General features: G+C 41.6%; 1 protein-coding gene across 4 annotated transcripts in view; it reads right to left on the bottom strand.

The window, feature by feature from the left end:
• Window positions 1-18,936, bottom strand: part of nr2f1a (nuclear receptor subfamily 2, group F, member 1a) — a 35,482-nt gene extending 16,546 nt beyond the window's left edge. Inside the window, exons 1-3 of one of the 4 annotated variants that reach the window (XM_030144459.1) lie at window positions 17,414-18,936; window positions 15,451-15,975; window positions 11,431-11,618 (exon numbers count right to left, since the gene is read on the bottom strand). In XM_030144459.1, the coding sequence (XP_030000319.1) occupies window positions 11,431-11,618; window positions 15,451-15,975; window positions 17,414-17,846 (1,146 nt within the window). In that variant the 5' untranslated portion in view covers window positions 17,847-18,936. Of the gene's footprint in view, window positions 1-10,200; window positions 11,619-15,450; window positions 15,979-17,413 lie in introns of those variants that run through there. The other 3 variants (XM_030144458.1, XM_030144461.1, XM_030144460.1) reach the window with 3 other exon arrangements.
• Between the last annotated feature and the right edge of the window lie 2,674 nt (window positions 18,937-21,610).

Here is a 21,610-nt window from a genome sequence, read left to right as displayed (position 1 = left end):
ACGTCTGATGCTCCGCTGCTGTTGAGAGGTGTTAAAAGGCAAGCTCTGACCAAAAAAAAAAAAAAAAAACGAAAAAAAGAAAAAAGAAAAAGTGGAGTGATGTGTGGAAAATGGTCAGTATGGTCAGTAATATGCCTTCAACACTTCCATTCTCACCCACTCGCAATAATCCTCCCTGCTCATTCTCACCGCAGCCATTATTTCATATACAAAGACAGATCTAACTCTCTTCCCTGTAACATCATTGCTGGTAATGATGGTGCAATAACAGCAATAGCAGTTACAGCCACATACAGTATGAGCAGTGTTTGAGTAATAATGATGAGTAATAATGATAGCAGTGGTAAAAGCCTGATCGCAAGTATAGGGGCATAAGTACTATTAGTGGAGCAATCAATGTAGAGCTACATATCACAAATGATTAAGCTTCACTCTGCCTCATTCAGCGGGCAGATTCTTAGTCGTATTATACATCTTATAGACCACATCCCAGTCGAACAGGTTAGAAAAACTCAAATAGTAAATTAATCTTTTACATCTCCAAGCCATGCGTAATTGCGCATTTTTATTTTTATTTTTAAAAGAAATATATCCAGGATATATTAGAAACAAATGCATTTTGTTTGTTTTTCTATATGCTTTGGGGGATAAATAAATTAAAATACACAGTTCTGACATGTTATTTAAGCGTGATATTAAAGTATAATATTACTAAAGACAACTTGTGAGTGATTAGTCGGGGTTTTGCAGTGATATATGAACCGGGGTGTCAGGGGCAAAATTTCTCATATTCGTTATCTTGTCATTCGTCCCTCGACAACCAGCAATTTGCAACAATTTTCGCTCAGTTAAGGCATCCAATAACCCTCCACAGCCTCCAGAATGAAAAGAAAGTTTAGGCTTTGTGTGCACACTTAGATTACTAATATAGGTTTCAAAAACAATTACGAGGATTTTTTTCACAGCAGTGTACCTAATTCTATTTTATGTACAGTAGCCACATAATGATTAGAGTGATAAATTGTTGTGTGTGTGTGTGTGTGTGTGTATGTGTGTGTGTGTGTGTGTGTGTGTGTGTGTGTGTGTGTGTGTGTGTGTGTGTGTGTGTGTGTGTGTGTGTGTGGACGCGCAGGATGGATAGCTACTGTGCCCTCAAAGTAAATTAGGATATAGCACGGCAGGAGAGTGCATTAATTGATTTATTAATTAATGGGAAAAATACATTTGCAGTTTCCTTTTGTGTTAGTCATTTAAGTGATACTGTTTACATAGTGTACCTGTGTGCTGCTAAATGTAATCAATATCTGGACATTGGTGATGTATTACAAATATAAATACACAGTAAATGTAGCATTAATTGTGTGGAAAAAAGATAAGTCTGATACATATAACATAAACTGTATTTCCTGCATTCCTTGAACGTTACACTGGGTTTCCCAATACAGGCCTGGAGCGTTTTTGCTTTTTTTTTTTTTCCTTAGAAGTAATTCCTTGACATTCTACACTATTGCCAAAATGGGAACATATAGCTTTGTAATCAGAAAATTACAGGTTTGATGTATAGGAAAGCCCTATCCAGGATGATTTTAGATTCCATTTCAATCTCTGTCAGCATTACGGTGTTGTAAACAGCCCAGTGAGATTACATGAAATGCTCCACATCATCAACATTAAAGAAACTTTCTGACAACCACACTGGCCTCCTTGTTTGGGTTTTATTTGTGCAAATTAAAGGGAACCACTAAGGAGAGTCTTGGAAGCCCTGCTTTTACACCTAAACCTCTATGATCCACTTTGTGGTCCACATGTTTTATGATCTGCTGTATGTAAGCTCCTGTAGGCCCCAGCAGAACACTGAGCCCACCTTCCTCACATACACCAGTCTGGATGGAGAGGGGAGAGTGAAGATGTGACGCGGCGTATTTGAAGTATGACGAGCTTTGTGGTCCTCTTCTTTTCAATCCCTTGCCTCAAATATACGCCCGCTTTCAAATAAGCCTCTTTGGCAATCTCATGCCGCCCCCCACCCCCAGCACACACACCCCCTGCCACCTTAACATGAATGGGCGACTGACCTTTAGGGCCGTGTCCACTCTGCGGTCCAGTTTTATCCAAATAAGCCTTCTTCCCCCACTCTGCCTCATATGGTGCCAGCAATTCTTTACTGATATCATCAGTGGATGCAAATGAATTTGGACGGGGTGGGGGGTGGGGGGGTGCTGGAGTGGAGGGTGGTGGTGGTGTTGATGGTGTAGTCATGGACAAAATACCACACCGGCTGCAGAGAATGCTGCGTGTGGAGAGATGGGAATATTGAATACCCCGCCACCTCCAGAACCGTCCCCGATTTCAATAGTGCAGAAAAATACACATTCCTATTCCAGAAATCTTGGCGGTGAAAATACCACCAAGAAAAATCGCCATTCAAATGAGATGCGTTTATTTCTGCGTGGCCTTTGAAGAGAAGAGAGGGGTCGTGTCACTCAAAAGAAGGAAAGGGCCACTCCGTTATAACCCCCACCCCACCCCTCCCTCCCTCTCCCTCTCGCTCACCCCTTCCCTTCTTCTCTTGCTCCAACCGACCCCCACTCACTCTTCCCCCGCGCGCACATACGCACACACATTTCCACTATAGCACGCTGGCTTTGGGAGCGACACAGAGGCTAGATTAGAGCTTTGCTCCTTTAACAAGGGAGAGGAGGCACTTCTATAATCACAGCGGCGGTATGTGGGGCCACAAAGAGTTTGCAACCACAGGGCGACTGGTCTTCTGTAGAGTGGTCCAAGCCTTGGGCAAGCCAGAGAAATACTCTATCCAACGTATTACTAGGATCAAAACACGGTGGTTATAGTGCGTGAAGAGGTTATTAACCCACAGAGCACAGCAAAAGACCACTTCTAAATCCCCTAACAAAATAACCCTGGCATATTCTGACTCAAGACAATTCACAATGTTAACATGACCAGAACGAACTGCGAATGATCAAGTAATTATTTAGTATGTTACAAGAGAGCCATGCATCCCCCTGGTTGACGATTTAGAGTGTGTTTCTTCACGACTACTGGCATCCCCTCCCTCCCTTAAGCACAGCAGTGGAACATGGACATACAAATTTGATGGATGGTGCTGAGTAAGATGGAAAAAGGACATGTATTTATCAACATGTCTTCTAGAGAGAGAGAGAGAGAGAGAGAGAGAGAGAGAGAGAGAGAGCACCAAGCATGGACACTAAAGGGAGTCAATGGGAAACCTTACCACTGTCAGGAACGGTTCCCTGTGGCAAAGATGAAAAATACCCTTCAGTGCATCGTTTCAGTCAATCATAATAGACCTACAGCAGCCTATCTGAGCAAACCAGGTAAACACAGATAGCAACAAAATGAGCTGCAACTCAGAAGACACTAAAACAACCTATAACACAGATAGATAGATAGATAGATAGATAGATAGATAGATAGATAGATAGATAGATAGATAGATAGATAGATAGATAGATAGATAGATAGATAGATAGATAGATAGATAGATAGATAGATAGATAGATAGATAGATAGATAGATAGATAGATAGACTTTCATTGTCTTGATCATCTTTGATAGTCTTTTATCTTGCAGCAGCCTCGAAAAAAATATTAAATTCATGCAAACAGATGTAAACTAACCACATTTGTTTATGACTCAAAATTTGTTTTTTCCATATCGAGATGACAATTTAACTACCCGTTCAAGTACAGAGAGGAAAAGAGAATTATTTTCCAGCAGACACACCGTTTTGTTTTGTTTTTTTGGGTTTTTTTTTTGTTTTTTTGAATCATGTTACTAGTTGTAATAAAATAAAAACGGAATTAGCCTGATGACTAAATCCATAGAAAATGGAAGACCATGCGTTTTCCTAAGAGAAGTAGGATACTTCCCAAAATATTTCCCAATTTCTCGCCAGTGGAAGGGTCTACAGAGGGTATAGATCTTTACAAAGCATTATTCTGCCTGAGTGACTGGTTGGGAAAAAAAAAACAAAAAACGCACATACTACAACAAAGATTGGTCAGGCATGAATGCAGCTTGTGTGTTTTGTCTTCATAACATGTTAATCCATCAAACTATGAAGTGAAGACTCAATAAGTCTTATGCTTTAATTAGATCTTTTTATTTTATTTATTTATTCTTTTTTTTGACTGAGAAGAAAATTCAGTTAGGAAAGAAAAAACAAAACATTTACATCCAAATAATATACTTTACATCTTTTTATTCCCCTTTTATTTATTTTTGTATACAATACAACAAAATTGGGTCAGCAATAAATCCTGTCTCAGTATTGATGTAATTGCAACAAAAAGCTGCTGAGTAAAAATTGAGGATCTGACTGCGGTGGCACAGTCACACACCATCTGGAGTGTATTAGAAAGAGAAGCCGTAAATATTGCTGAAAAGCCCAGGCGTTATCAGGTATGTAAGCCCGGTTCTTGCTGCATGGCCTCCCATATGTTGACATAATCAGACTGTTGGTGTGTCTATTAATGCGTATCTGAATCTAATAAATGAACATTGTAATTACATTTAATTTGTTTGTGTAGATCTCCCATTGAGTCCCAATGTCGGTCTGTTTACATTTTAGTAAGAGTGGATTATTATGGAATGAAATACTCGGCTCATGGGATGTTATCGCATATTAAGATTGTTTGGACCGTAAGCAACAGGTTAAATGATTTCAAGTCCTTCCTTCCCATGAATTACATTAACTTTACAAATCATTATTACACGCGATCGTATCTGTTATTTTTACGTCGCGTAATCTTGCGTAATGGCATTAGTTTGCGGCTGAGAAACTGTACACGCATCCCTTCAAACTTGACAGATGGAATTAGGAGTTCCTCTTGTTACATCCGATTCACGGTTTTCCTCTTTAAAACCAAGCATTTCCTTTCCAAACATCCGGGTTTTTTTTCTTTCTTTCTTTTTTTCCCCTGGTACATACTGTGATTTATTTCACACAACATTTAGATAATAAACACACATACGCACACAGATGCGCTGCATTACGCACAGAATACCTGTCCAAGAAAACTTGCATTTTGTTTTAGTTTAGTAACACGTGCTGGTTAATTTTCTGATGATGACATACACACACATACACACACACACGAGCGTATATACGGATACTCACACACAAACATAGACACACGTCCGGCCTCTTTCACTTTTTACGTATAGCCCTCCTCCCCTTTCTCTCACACTTCTCTCTTTCTCTCTCACTCCCCCTGGCTTTATCCGTTTCAGTTCGAGGAACACACAAGAACACTGTGTAAAAGGAAAAGGATACACACACACTCACACACACATTGAAGAAAGAGAGAGAGGGAAAGAGGAGAGAGAGAGCGTCAAAATGAGTCTTACTTTCTTCTTTTTCCTGTCGTGAATCTTCATCCATCCATCGTTGACAGAGCTTGACTTGATCCAACCACTTCTTTTCCAGTGCTAAAAAAGTCTGTGGTGCGTTTTAATTAATGTATTTCTGGGATGTGTCCCGAACCCAGAAGCTTTAGAGAGGGAAGAGGAGTGCAGATTGAGACATATTGAGCCCGCTTTAAAAGGATCATTTCATCATGTGGGAGGTTGGGACACACAAAGTTTGGACCCGTGACTGGCATTCCGGAGAGACATGCATATTTTAAAACAACAAAGCAAGACAGAGACTGGGGGCCCCGGGGTGGGAGGGGAGAAAACTTGGAAAGAAGTTACTATCAGATGAACAGCTGTCATTGTCGGACAAGACTTTAACCCATATTAAGATATAGTCATCTGAAAAAGGAGCTTGTCCAAATAATGTCACTGGTAGACCCTCTGCCATTCACCCCAGTCCACACAGGTTTAAGAATATTAACACTCACTGCACTTTAGCTTCCAGTGCAGATTTATATTCAATTGTTTGCTCACATTTAACAATAAAAAATAACTTTTTAAGGCGGATTGAATTACATTTTTATTTACTCATTTGTCCTCCCTCAGTAGCATTAAGTAAAGTGTGCCCGTTTATCTTATTCTGCACGTTTTGCGGAATAAGATAATGTCTGCGAATGTGATTAGAAATGACAAATTCCGACCTAGTGCTGGATTAGAAATACAAAGATTATTATCGTTTATCTTGTTATAATAAGGCACATGTGGTGTAAATATCTTTTCTTTCCTAATATCTAAATAATAGCCGTTAAAGCTGCAATTTGAAACATCTCTCACTTCTATTTTGTCAAGTCACCCACAATTGCGTCTTTCCCCAGAAAAGCCAGTGTGCTTAGCGCTGTCACTTCTGCACAGCTTTTACAACATCACTCCCCCTTTTTTCTCTGCTTTACTGGAAGGTTTTCTCTCTTGTGCACGGGTCCATTCGTGCAAAGAGTGGAGAAGGCATAAATAAAAATGTGTTGGCTGTGACGAGAGAGATCTGTCCGCTGGAAATGAAGGGCCAGGGGAAGAAGACAAAGGGGGAAAATGCATGCAGTGGTGTAGAGCTGGATATCTCTGTTAGTTGTCAGCGTTTAGTCCATGGCTGTGGAATGCTAATGAGTGAGGTCTCTCTCCCTTTCTCCCCTCTCTTTCTCAGTCCCCCTCTCCTCCTCCTGTTCCCCCCCTCCTCCCTCCCTCCTCCCCCTCCCTCTCTCTCCCCCTCTCCCTCTCTCTCTCGGGTAGAAAGCGGATCGATAGCTGACCCGATGGTTTTGGCCAATGCTTTATTTATCTGGCCAGGCAATGATATTATCAGCCTTGAACGTTATATACAGCAAACGTCTTCCTAAATCAACACAAAGGGATCCGCTTACACAGCGATCCGGGCTTTCCCACAACCGCCTCTCTCTCCCTCTCTCTCTCTTTCGACCAGTAGCGCGCGCACACACACGCGTACGTAAATACACGCTTACGCACGGGCTTCCAAGGAACGAGCCCGCAGACGCACACATATACACTGAAAGACCTCACACATATATTAAATCCGACCGCTGCCTACACACAATTATGATAATGATGACAAAGTTGCGTGTGCGCAGGCACACACACACAGACGCGCACGGGCGCAGGGAGGCGTCCCCTTATGTTACATTCACAACCAGGGATATTTTATGCCCCGTAGGGCTGGACTGGATCCATTGGCTTTAAGGTTGCCTATGAGCTCCGCGGACAGATCTCGGGACAACACACAGAAATCACAAGATGCCTCTTAACTGAGTGTGTACAGTCAATACAACAAGAAAGTCTGTGGTCTGCAGATACAGCGCAACTATCTCCTGGGATTCTATTTAATTTTGGACATTTGTCCTCACTGTGCCGTGTTCCAAGCTGCTGGACGAGGCACATGAGGTAGACACGGCAAAGCACTTGTTGTCCTGTGTTGTCATCATCTTTACGCACAAGACAATATGAGAAATAAGCCATGTCATCCTTCACAGGGCCCCCCGTTCACACACGGAGCCGCTATTTGAAAATTGTTATTGTCTCAAACAACGGTATTTGTCAAATGTGACGGAGAAAACCAGGCTACTATAAGTGAAATGAAGTGACGTGTAACGCCAATAGGACATTTCCATCGCTGCATAAAACCATTGGCTTGCACTGAGGGTTTTGGAGAAATAGGTTCCCTGACAACTTAGGATAATAAATGTTTCGCTTTCAGACAGATATCTCAAACGTGAAATCGCACCCAGCTGCTTGTGTAAAGCAAACAAATAGCCCCCCGTGTTAGGAGTCCTCCACTTGTGGTTTGATGAATGAAACCAGACAAAGGTAAATGGTTATTTAACTCATTTCGTAGTAACACTTTGGTAACCGGAGTTTCCGAAATTACAGAGACACAAATGGGGCCTATAGCGTGCCACATATCAATCTCCCTTACCCACCGCAGTTATAGCCCAGTGTGACAGTACATTTACTTTTTTGGTAGAAAAATTACTACATTTTTTTTAATTTTTTTTTATTTTTTTATTTAATTACACAGAAGCAGTGATATTATTGTCATCGCATAAGGTGACAAGAAATATGATGATGAATGTCTGACTGAATTATAATGAAAATATAACTGATAGTGAGATGTTATTAATGTAATATTTAAAGTGTTGCATAATATTCCAATTTTAGATCCTATCAAAGCAGCAGAGTCAAAAATGATCTACAGCTTCAACACTAAATATCACTTTTCCTGGAGTCCTAGAGTTTTGCTTGTATTTCTTTTACAGAAACGTTAATTAGGAACACATGCCACCATTTCATCTGTTTTTGAACTATTGCTTTATATAGCCTGTAGTGTAACAATTGTATAACAGAATGCTCTCAGCGAGAGGATAAAAGATAGTTACTCTGGAGGGATTTAGAATACATTATGTGGAGACAACCAGCTCAAAGCTGCGTTTAATAACACAGCAAACAATTTAGTCTAGAGCTACACAAAACAAAAACGACCTGAGCTGTTGTGATGGCCATAGTGAAGCCATATTCATTCCTTTTTAAACAACAAACACGTTCTTTTCTCACAGTCTTTGTCGCCGTCCAGGAAGCGATCTTCAGGATTATGTCAAAAACACAGGTTATAGACAAACATGCAAAATAAGCAGTGAGTCAGTAAATATCTGCGCTTTAGGGATGGTTGTTTATCTGGGTCTGTTGTTATTTCTTGCTTAAATTCGCCATAGTCTGAATGTAATGTAAAGCAGAAAGGAATAGCATCATCAGTTGGTGTTTCTGCATCTTCTACATAACCTGACCTACAGCTGGTGTAAAATCAGACCGCCAATAAGGAGACAACGACCTCATCTGAAAAAAAAAAAAGATCACATTTAGATGTCTGGGCATTAGTTTAGGAAACAATAAGGAGGCTGACAACTGACCCAGTTCTACACACAGGTCGATTTGAAGCTAATAGATACAATATGTCTGAACAGACATTAATCATAAGAATAAAAAGTGTATTCCTGTGAGAGAGCATCTGAGGACAACCTAAAGCACGACCTATAGCATTCCAGCACGGAAAGGCGCGAACTAATTAATACTTTAATATCATAGCCTTTGAACGAGACATGCAATGTGAACAAATAAACCACAGGCACAAATACCCATCCCCCAGTCCTATAAGGCAGATAACAAATATGGCGATATTAAATTCAGACATTGCAACGTGCTGCATGCAGTTCAGCTCCTGTCCGCCTGTCCACCTCATCACTGCCAGTCAGCAGATGAAGATGTGGGAAATATGGCACACAAGCAACACATCTGATGATGAAGATGGGGGGACTAACAGGAAAATTTAATAATTGTCACACCAAAACCCCATTTTCTTCTTCATAACGCCTTCCATTTTATCACATTTTATCACTGGAGGTGTGAGTGTAATGCAGTAATGACAGTGAGGGTACATCTCCAGGTCCATAACTGTTCTTCCTGTGTCATTTGTGAAGTATATATGGAGACAAAAACAGGGAGCGCACATGCTGACAGACCAGTGCAAGGACAGAAACTCCATGTAACCCATCTAACACATTGAGGACTTATCGATGTACTCATTACATTCTGAATGCATCAGGCAAACCAAGGCCACATCTCTTTCTGTCTCTTTCTAGCCTCGCACGCACACTGCCTTCCTTCCCTCTCGCACGCTTTTCCCTCTCATTTGTTTCCGCACTGCCTTCAGTCTTCCCTCCCTCCCTCTTTCTCTCTCTCTCTTCTTCCTCCTCTCTATTCCCACACAATGCATCACACTCGGTGTTCCTATCGACTGGCTTACATGCTGTAAAATACATTTTCCAGATTGATCACGCATATCACAGCAGCTTTGCAGCGGGACCTAACCCTTTTGCCAAATGACGCCCACATCAATATTGAGGCATGCACTATCAAGGCAGAGTTTTTAGAACTGGGGAGAGGGGAATATTGTTTGGTTTGCGGAGAATCACCTTGATTAAGCCACGGGAGGTGGGACAGAGGTGGCTCTGTGAGGTGCGCAGGTTTTCCTTGCTGTCTGGGAAAAATATTAAACATTAATATGCTCACAGGCTGACAGAGGGCTCAGTGCTGTAGCTCCTCACGTTTAGCATCCCCCTCCTTTGTGTTCACATATAATGCCAGTGGGTCTGTTAAAGTGTATATTATGAACAAATTGTGTAATTACCACACTTAATCCCGTGTATCACATCGTTTTCATTGGTAGGTGTAACATTTTTTTTTCTTTTTTTCCACCCAAAATTCTGTTTTTTATGAGGAAAAGCACAAGAATACTGACTCATTTAGTGTAGGCTGCGTTTTCGCTTTTCATGTAAAACCAAGAAGTGTACAGACTCCTTCAGATGGCTCCAAATCAGCCTGAGTGTCTTGACATTGCTTCCAGGAAAATGCTTGAGAATGAGACATCGTTGCCTATTTCTTTTTTTAATAGTACAGTCACCATCACACAACTTCATCAACCGACCCTTCTGCAAAAAGCTGCATCATGAAGTAAGCAAATTGAAGGCAACAACCAATAAAATTCAAGAAACAATGAAAATTTTCAAGACGAAACAAACAAAATGTATTTGAAATGATATATTAAAAGTGCTTTTGATTTTCATGTCTCTCCTCTTTGACTGATGATCGACTCCACACGCACTCATGGCCCGGGGAAAGGCGCCCCAGACGTCCTTTCAGTAAAAATGTCCTGGAGGTCAGTTTGCTGCTGTTGCAGGTCCATCGTATCAATTGGGAAAAAAGTTCAACCATCAGTGGTGATATTGTCATAGCGATTAGACTGTTTCTTATTTGTCTAAATTTCTTTATTTTTCTGTTTTTAAATTCTCACTTCAATTTTAATTCTTGGAGAACATAGCTTCGACAACATATATCGCACTCATTATAAGAAGCAAAAGGTTATATCAAAAAATTATTAGTATAGAATCACAGAAAGCCTGGTTTAGAACCAGAAAAAATACAAAACAGAGAGGTACATAGACACAGGACAATTCTTATAATTGCTTGGAAACATTATTTTCCCGCTAAGTCTTGATTCTTTTTTTCTTACTGCGCATATGATGTTTTTCATTTTATTTGTATTTTTTTGTTTTTTACAAAAAAGGAAAATAAAGACTAGTATTTTACAAAATGAAGAGTATTGTTCTTGAAGATGAGGGTGGATTTACACAGGTGTAAAGTCCAGTTCCAATATTTTTCTGTACATAATGTATTCCATCTCAGTCCCAGAAGACAGAAAAAAAGTAATGTCTTCCAAGTTTCTCAGAAAAGGTCCTATATATAGTCTTCTTGAAGGAGGATATGGTGAGGGGTGTTGAATTTTGGTCCTTTTTCCCCCCTCTTTTTTCCACTTTCATTTAAGGATCATTGAATGGACATGTAAGGCCAGTTGAAGCTGCTCCCGGATAATAGCATATCCCTGATGAGGGTTTCAATAGGAGTTTTACCTACCAAGCGGACGAAGAACAGCTGCTCGATTACCGAGGAAGAGACGGTGCGCAGGGAGGGCAGCCGCAGCAGGAGCTTCCCAAATCGGCTGGGCTGGTTCGGGTACTGGCTCCTCACGTACTCCTCCAGGGCGCACTGGGATTTCTCCTGTAAGCTCTCGATGTGAGCTGCGTCTGACAGGCCGCAAGCGTCTATAAAACACACAGCAAAACACTTGGGTTAGACTCCACACTTCTTTAAACCCTAAGGTACAATATGTCTTTTCCAAAAAAGTCCCCATTCCCGATAGGATTTGGCTGATAAACGTATACATAAAACACAAGTGAAACAATAACGCTCACTCCAAATATGATTAAAATAATAAATAAATCACACCAACAAGTCACTAAGCATTCAGCAACTAAAAACACCCCAGAGATACAGTAATATTAAATCCACATCTGTTTTTTTTTTTTTTTTTCATTCTAAATATTTCATAGGTAAATATATGATTGCATTTCTTTTCAGTTTGCTTAACATTTTCTATGCGGACACAAAATAACAAATTTAACCTCACTTGGGCTTACTTTGGCAAGTGCACACACTTTGCCATCCCCAATTTACGTTGTGCAAAAGCACTGCGGTTATCATTCAACATCAGCCTTTACGTGTTATTGACAAAGTGGAATGAACAAACACACTGCCCAAACATGCTACATCACACTGAGCGAGTGGGACTGTCATACAGAATAAACAAGGGGCTTACTGCTGGAGTACGAGATGCACAATCCTGTGGAGGATAGCTCTGCCAGTTCATACAGCAAATAATACAGAGCTAAATGTCAAGAGAACGGTGCTAAAGGCGTGTGTAGTGCGTAAGTGATGGGGCAAAGGCGAAAGGTAGGGTATGGGCCCAAAGGCCGATGCTCCTCATGTCTAAACTCTGGGGATTCATGTATAAGGAAACATAAACGGCACTGATGAATCTGAAATTACACTGGATGTAATGTGACCTAATTACTCTGCAGTAAGCTGTTAAGTCATTTCGCTGCTCTTCTCTCCATAGACCACTCTTGGCCTGTTTTCGATGGAGCCTATAGGACAGGACGCTGGAACCAATCAAATTTATTACAGGAGCTGAAGTCAATAGTCACGCAGAAAAGATAGAAAATGTCAGAAAAAGAGCCAGTGCAACGACACAGGCGTAAATGTGTGTATGAGTGTGTGTGTGTGTGTGTGTGTGTGTGTGTGTGTGTGTGTGTGTGTGTGTGTGTGTTATGCAGCCTTGTGCAGACCATATTCTATTGGAGACAAAAGCATTGTTCGAGTGTCCTAGTGTTTTAGGCTGTTTAAAACACACACACACACACACACACACACACTGAGCATACGTGTTGTACAGCTGTAAACGCAAACTGCATAACCGCTGACATGTACGATCCGGTCCCACATGGAGTCTGCGCTATCCTCAAAAGATCCTGTTTTCAGCTGTGCTTTTGTGGAAACTACACAGGATAGGCAGCCTCAGTTTTCAGGCACTAATACATTAAACACCGCACTGGGGTATCTGGGAGGCTTTTAAGCCTATTCGTGATTCTCAGAGCTATAACTCACTATGACCAGACACAATAACCTTATGAACCCGGGGGCAACCCTGAGATCTCGGGGTGATTTACTGTGACCTTAGTCCGGCCGGTCAGAGCTCCATGTATGCAAATCTGTCTGGATTAACGCTGAGTGTCCCTTTAGAATTTTAAAGCAATCACTGAGGCTGAAATTCATTACATTTAGAAATGTCTCTCAATGGAAAATACGAGGCGTAAATGTTGTCCAAGTGCTATGTGGGGACTTCATGGAGGCCGGTCTGTGTTTGGATCTGTGCGTCAGGATAAAACTGGTCCACGACACCCCACAGTTCTCCACAGGCCAGCCTCCAACCCTGCACCCCACTGCCTCCCCTCAGTGAAGTGGGACATGGAAGGAGATGGCTTCCAGATTCACAAACTACTATTCCTGTGGGTGGTTAGTGGGGTGAACGCACACACTGTGGACGAGGACTATCAGAAAACACTGATGTCGGATTTTAGTCCAATAGTTTACCCTGGTCATCATTATTTACGAATCTTATACTTACAAAACTGACGGTATTAACAATCCACGCTGGTCCTGGCAAAATGCCACATGACATGTTATAGCCAGCCCCAGTTGTATCCTTTTAACCTAACTAAATAATCTGTTCGAAAGCACGGAGGATGGCAGTGTGTGTAGGAAGTTTTGGGGTTTAATCTAAGGTGAATTAACAAAGCGCCGTTTAGTAGAAAAACACGATTACAGTGTTTTACGTGGTGTGTAATTGTAAATAAAGTGAATCTAACAGGCTGCTATATCACTTTAGGATAAATGAGCTAACATTTATTTGTACTCAAACCTAACAGTTTTCAGTGTGTTGCAAAATTTTGCCAAATCCCCAAATTGAAAAGTTACTATAATGTCACCTGAAAGAAAAATATAAATAAACTAGCAAATCCTGTAGAATGAAATTAAGTCTAATGTCATACTCGCCAGGTAAGTAAAACTGAGTACTGAGGGTGACTTAGTTTAGAGGACAGTCTTACAAGTCTGGTGAACACTTACAACTACATTTCAATCCTTATTTACTACTGCATATTGTGACAGCATACACACTCTGTAACATAATTTACCAACAAATATAATATAATATAATATAATATAATATAATATAATATAATATAATATAATATAATATAATATAATATAATATGTTTATTGGTGTAGGCGATGTTGAATAAATAATATAAATAATTATTCAAATGTCCAACAGGATGTGTGTACACCATCTATGTATAAACTGATGTCCTAACGCTTTCTAGGAATATTGGAAGTGACAATTAATTTAATATAAATCTAAATCTCAAAACTAAAGCAAAAGTGACTATTTTATCACGAACGTGTTGAATTATAGAAAATTTACAACCATATTATAGAAATATAACACGGTCCAAATCTGAAAACAATGAGGTCAAAACTTTGAGGTGAGTTAAGAACTAGTTTGGGGGCCTGAACGTCACTTTCAACTTTCCCTTCCCTTCTTTTTCATCATTACTAGATTCCCTTGACGTAATAGCCGAATGGCACTAAATACACAGTCTTCTCCAAAATAGCATCTAAATTACGCACAGAGAGTAAATGAGGACCTTTAGGACCTTGTCCCAGTCAGTCATCAGTTAAGCTATCAACAATGTAGGTTACTTTTTAAATGGCTGCTGATGACTTTTCAAAGCATAGCATGCGCCAAAAAAACGACTCTAAATAAGAAAATTAATAGGTCAGCTAATAAAACTCTACAGTCTATACAGCAGTGCTCTGTGATACAGACGCGTTGCACTGACATATGACTCAACTTTCATCAGTTTTTTGATCTCAGTCTGCTAAGGATTATTTCCTGCCCCCCAAGACATGTGTTTGTGCACGCAAAACAAGGATAAAAGCCTGCACCAACATCCATAAATGCATCAGCTGTCATATATCACCATGTGATAGACTATTTCATCTTTACGCTCAATTATTTGACACCTGTTCCAAAATTTATGTACGCGAAACTACAATATCATCCTCGGCTCAAACAATTCAGAAAAGTTTAAAATCAACACTCAGAAAATATCAACAGATATAGAATTGTAAACTAGTTGTGATTTTAGAAAGTACACAACTGAGTGTTACTCTTCAAAACTTGATGCGCTCTCTCAATCTGGATTTGTTTACACGTCTAATGCTGCGGCTCCAGCTGACATGGGAATGCATGTAAGTGGATATGTAGCAAGCTGTTGACAAAATAGCTTTTCAATCGGCAACACAAACCTCTCGTAAACTCAGATTTGTGACCAGTCTTTACATGACAGCAATATCACTGATGCCATAGCGGTTCGCCAGTACCATAGTACCATTAGTACCAGTAGTACCAGTATTGCACTGAGGCCTGGTCTGATCACAGACATGTTCCTATGTGACATGTTCAACACCCACCTGATGTAAAAAGTACGATGGCCTTGAGGCAGCTGTACTCTGCCGAGTCTACGTGCAGGGTCTTAAGCTTCTCCACTTGCTCCTGGAAGATCCGGATGTGATCCATGAAAGCCACGACGCGGTCCGCGGACATCGGGGAGGCGTGGAGGCCCGCCGCGGCGAGCAGAGGGGCCACATGCAGAGGCATGGAGCACTGGGCCGCGTTAAGCACAAACAACTCGCTCCACGTCAGCCTGAGAAGGGACACCTGGTCGGTGATCTGCAGGTCGGGAAAGAAAGGGATGTTTCTCGCCCACTCCACGGCGCTGAAGAGCAAACGAGCAGCCAACTCGCAGATGTTCTCGATGCCCATGATATTGTTGGGCTGCATGCACTGGCTCCCGTACCGGGAAGTCGGGTAAGGCTCGGCCCGCAGCAATAACGAGATGTATCCGGACAGATAGCAATGGCCGTTCAGAGGGTCCCCGTTCGTCAGCGCGTACTGGCCTGGGTTGGGCTGGGTTGGAGGCATTCGTCCTCGCTGAACCGCTGACAAAAAGAAAGAGAAAAAGAGGAAATGTGCATCCAGGACTGATAAACATTGTTCATGAGTAGAACAACTGTCAAGCACGCTGCAGCTAGTATAATCCTGCTTAGTGAAACGGCATGCAATTAAATTAAAATCCATGTCCCTTTTCACTACATATTCAATGTATGATGTTTGTAGCACTATAGTCTAATATTCCAGAGCAAATTATCCTATCATCAATTCAAAACAGATGTGCACTGCCCCCCATCTTTAACACTGCTTGCATTTGTATTTAGGGATGGAAGCTACACTGACTGCACGCAAAATAAAAAAGACAGTCACTTTCATGCAGCAAACACGCACATATTCTCTTAATATTTTCTCAAATCTAAATTACTAAATTTATTATTACGAGTATTTAAAGGCGCAACTGCTTCCTTATAGCCTACTGCCTCCTTATAATACACTATTTGTGTGGATTTTTGTTTATATTAATACAAATGCATTGTGGTCAAGTATATTACAAATATAATTGATAATTACAAATATATTCAACCACATTAACACATTTTGGCCACAGCAAAGGGTCAGCTGGAAATAAAATGATTTTGAGTGGTGTTAAATATTGAGAGTAAAATATTAATGCACCTCGGTGTATTTTACACATGGGCTTGTCATGAGGACTGGAAATAGTAGATATTAAATGAGGGATGTTTGCACAAATTAGAATAAAAAAACTTGAAATAGAAAGGAAAGTTTTACGGCCTGTGAGGCAGCATGCAAAACAATGAGCCATGAACAACTTGAGCGGCATTAGTCAGTGTGTTTGAGCTGTCTAGTCAGCATATGGAGCTAGAGGGAGACGTGGGTTTGTAGTGTGTTCGTTTTACACTCAAAAACACAGCTTCCAAACCACACTGAAGAACTACAAATAAGCAAGCTGCACATACTTATGGACTAGACTATTAGACCTGCACAATGTACATACATACATACATACACACACACACACACACACACACACACACAGTCACACACACACATACACACACACACACACACACATACTCAGACACTGGGGCACACAGTCACACAAACTACCCTTCTTCTGCTCTAAAACATATGCGTAAAACAGGCCTGCTGTACCCACTGCCTCTGCTTGATCATGGTTGATTTTACACCGCTACAAAAACAAAATAAAGGCTTGAGCCAGACTAGTCGCTTTGTTGAGGCGACCTGCATTCAGAGGCTTAGCTGCTGTGGCTGCACTGGCCTTTTACCCCTTTCTCACATAGGCAGAAAGACTAATCATTCATGCAAACATCCCTCAAAAACATGGATGGAGACTGCAGTATGCCCAGCCATATAGTCTGTGACCTTAATGCAACATGGCAGCCCTATTCGCCTGCTACTAGGATGCGTTATCATGAGTGGGCTTTAAAAATATATATTCACCTTCCCGCCGCATTCCCACTTTTAAACACTTCTTCAGCCGACAGTATTGGCACTGGTTTCGGTGGTGCTGGTCAATGGGACAGTTCCTATTGGCACGACATGAGTATGTTAAGTTCCTCCGTACACTCCTCTTGAAGAAACTTTTGCATCCCTCGCAGGTGAACTGACCATAGTGTTTGCCGCTCGATTTGTCTCCGCAAACGACACATTCAATATGCTGCTGACTCTGTCCTGAATTTTGACTCCCCTTGTCCCCGGCGGTCCCCGGTGTGGACGGGGGTCCCGGCTGGCTGGGGGTCTGCGGAGTGTGCGGCGCCGCCGACGCCGCCTGCTGCTGCTCCCTCGCCGGCTGCGCTGCTGGGTTGGGGCCGCTCGGAGGTCCTCCGGCCACGTCTTCCTGCGGATCTCGCCAGACGCTAACTACCATTGCCATATCTCGGCCCCGGAAAGTGCTATAAAGCGAAATGATCGCCGGTGTGAATGAAGCGTAGAGGAGGAAAAAAAATGAGATCTCAAAAGACGGGACAGTGCAAAGTCAAATCGGAGCACGCAATCTCATATGGGGTAAGAAGGGGAGTACAATGCGATCAATACATTCAAAATAGGAAGGCGATTGAATAGGCACCCGATCAGGATATGCAAGTATCGGGAGGCCAGTTCCAAGGTAAATTGCAGTCAGCCATTCAGGAATCCCTAATCTTGTAGGAAAACCCGAGTCCAAACGTGACAAATTGCAGTTTGATATAAAATAGCCACAAAGGAAAAAAAGGAGCGATTCACATGGACGCAGGAACGAGTATAAAAACCTTTAGCTGGAAAGACGCGATCCAAAGTGCTGCGGAGATAAATTCCTTTCTCTTTTCTTCCCCTTGCTCCTTTACACTCCCGTCTTCGCCGTATAGGAGGGGAGGAAAAACTGAAGAGCTGGATTTTTACATCTATATTCTTAAATAAACCTCATCATCTCGCCCAGCAGCGAAAGAAAACCACGTCGCCGAATGAAGTGCCCATGTATAGTTTCACCTCTCTCCAGCAGGAGGAATGGAGATACGATGAGAAAAGATTAAAAAAGAAGAGGAAAAACACCAACAACTAATAGAATATGCAAGAAGAAGGAGAGACCCAAAAATGAATGCGCTTAAACGAGAGGACCAGCAGAGCAATGTTTCCGAAACGGGGGATCTGCGCGAATGTCTGTATATAGTGAACTTTGACACTACTATTGAAACTGACACGTTTCTATGGAGATCGCTGCGCCTTATATGGTGCTCATGTCAAGGAGCCAAGAGAGGGGCTGCTGGAGACTGATAATCAAAGGCGACTGACTGGCCAGAGCCCTGCATAGAGGAGGAGGAGAGGAGGAGAGGGGGGATAGGGAGAGAGAGAAAATGGGAGGCTAAGGTTATAGCCAAGCCCTCTCTTTCTCTCCATTGGTTAGAGTCCCCCTCCGTTCATTCACTGCAAAAAATGTCCATCTCAATAAGTCACTTGGTCTCGTGTTCCAATCTTAAAATGTTATATATTTTTCCCGTAGAAAACACTGAGAAAAACCCCCGACGCGCTTTGCAGATTTCAACTTACGTCTAATCAAATTCCGACCAGTTTCACCGGTTTTTTTTTTTTACGCGATGCGAACGCTGAGCTACGCGCGTCGGGAGATTCCCTCCAAATGCACAGCCGATGTAATAAAATTTACATTGATGGGTCGATTTGTATCGAGTACGAGTGGTAGCATCTCGCTCTAATAGACGATTCAGTCCAGTGTTTTGGTAAATCCAAGACTTCAGGACTCGGCACCGGACTGACTGATGCTCGAGCGTGGATATTTTTTGCAGTGTTGCCATCCGCGACTGGAGGGTTGGGGGGCTCTGACAGGCACAATTTACATTGAGCTCGCCCCGCGCTGCTATTTACTTTGAAACCTGATTAGTATGGGCCGTCTATTGTCACCAAAAAGAGGAAGAAACCCTGGATAGAATAGGAGAAAAAGCGGGGTAAAAGCAAGGGGGGAACAAAGCTTTTACGCACGACAAATAAACCAAAAGCTGAGCGCAGCGGCGAAAAAGAGACGCTTGCTCAGAAATTCCCCAAAGTTTTAAAATGGTGCGTCTCGGACTGGCATTTTTGACATAAAATTAACACATGTCATTGCTGGTCTGGAGCGGGTTCATATTTTCACACGTTGTTGTGTCTTTGCCATGCGCATTGCGGTACATCCATGTCTGTTATCGATAGACTCAGTGATAAAAACTTACAATTATTTCACACAAGCTTATAAAACACAGTAAAATGTCAATGGGGAGAGCGACGAATAATGTACAGTGTGTTCAACGAGCGAGATATCGTGCCAGCGGCCGAAAATCTCTAAAATTAGCCGGAGCAATCACCAATATTCAATAATTACCGAGGTCCTACAGTCTCCACAATCACTGAGCTGGTGTCACATTATGTCTTAATAATGACAGTAATTCAAAATCATGTGAAGTTGCTGGGAATTTGCATGGGGATTCCGGCTTTTTGTATCTGTGTGTCTGCAGGCTTACCACATCTCCAACTCAAAAATGTCTGGATCGCGCTGCCATCTAGCGTACATTGTACAATTACAACCTCATAATAATGAATGTACAAGTCATCAAACGTACCATTTTAAAACTTAACAAAGTTGGCACATTTACACTCAAAAAAGCCTCGGTGTGTTGTTAAGTTTTCTCTTGTCCTGGATTTCTTTATGAAAACACCATTTTTTGGTGTTAATATTATGTTCTATGGGGAAAAAAGTACTTTGAAACAATAAATAACTAGAAGTTAAGCAAGAAAATAAAAATAATATCAGACGTATGATAGTGTTTTTTTGTTCCTGGATTAAGATGGAAACTCAAGGTAAAAACAATGTGTGTAAATCTTTTCCAAAAACATGATAATAGACCGTGTTGAAAATGAATAACAACTCCTGATACATAAGATTAGGATTTAATAAAAATAAATGTAAGTAGTTGTTCAAAGCTTTTAAGCACACACAGACATTATCAGATATAATGGAGCGTAAATATGCAAGTGCCCCCTTTGGAAACGCATAGGAGGGATGGGTTGTTTTTAAGTATTCAACAAGAGAGCTCTCTCTCGCGTCCCTGTCTCGGACACTCCACTGAAACTCCACGGCCATGTCTCCAGCTCTTTGAAAAGGTGAAACCAATAAGATTAAATCGGACAAAGAATTTTTTCTGTAAGTGTATCATTAAGATTTAACTCCACAGATTGGAAAGGGGCTCCACGGGAGAAGAGAAGAGGAGAGTGAGAGGGACAGCGAATGGGAGCAGAGTAGAGGCTCTAATAGAAAGCTGGGAAACGGCGAGAGAAAAAGGAGAAAGTGGACAGCAGGACATTAAAAGAAGAAGCACCAGCGGCGGCGGTTACTAGTAGAGGAGCGGCTTTCCACCTGGAGAAAACAGGCAACCGATCAGGCAAGTGCACCTTTTTTTTTTTTTTTTTTTTTTTTAAATAACTTATAGTGCGCTAAAACACGCCTGGCTCCAGACGCAAAGCTTAAATCTCTGTGACACGCCACATGACCGTTAACTTCTAACCACGCAGCCGACCCGTGGCACACTCACAACTTTTTAACTCATGCACATTCGCGTCTTTTCTCCAAATTATCGCCGATAGTGGAGAGGCGTGTGTGCGCTTTGCGTCTGTCCTCAGTGCTTTTGCACATCAGATAGTAGTAATGTTATTACAGGCTGCTTGTTCCGCTGGGCATGGGATTTTTTTTTTTCTTTCTTTCTGATTTTTTTTTTTTTTTTGCACGTCCCGTTCACCTCACCTGCAAGGCTATTTGTTGTTTGAACACATAATGAAAAGATCGATAGCAGGCTGTTTGTTTCAGCGATAGTGTCACCGGATTAAAAGGCTGATCAAGGAGAGCAGCCGTAGCCCATCTTTTCCTCTGTTTTCTAAGTGCCATTTTAGCCACGAGGCTCCTCTGTCACATGCAAATATCAAAGATTCGCGCAAATTTCATAAACTCGGAGGATGCATTGTACTTAACACGGGGATACTTTCAGGAAATTGCTCTAACTTTTCCAAACATTTGCAAATATAAGATGACAAAGTGTAAAATGTATCAAAGCATAATCAATAGTAACGCTAGGGGATTGTAACGTAAAGTGATATTAAATAAATGATGTAACAATGTAGGCC

The sequence above is a fragment of the Sphaeramia orbicularis genome, chromosome 9 (assembly GCF_902148855.1).
Source record: "Sphaeramia orbicularis chromosome 9, fSphaOr1.1, whole genome shotgun sequence".
NCBI lineage: Eukaryota > Metazoa > Chordata > Actinopteri > Kurtiformes > Apogonidae > Sphaeramia > Sphaeramia orbicularis.
The sequence above is the reverse complement of the archived record's forward strand: the minus strand, read 5'-3'. Positions and strand labels throughout refer to the sequence as shown.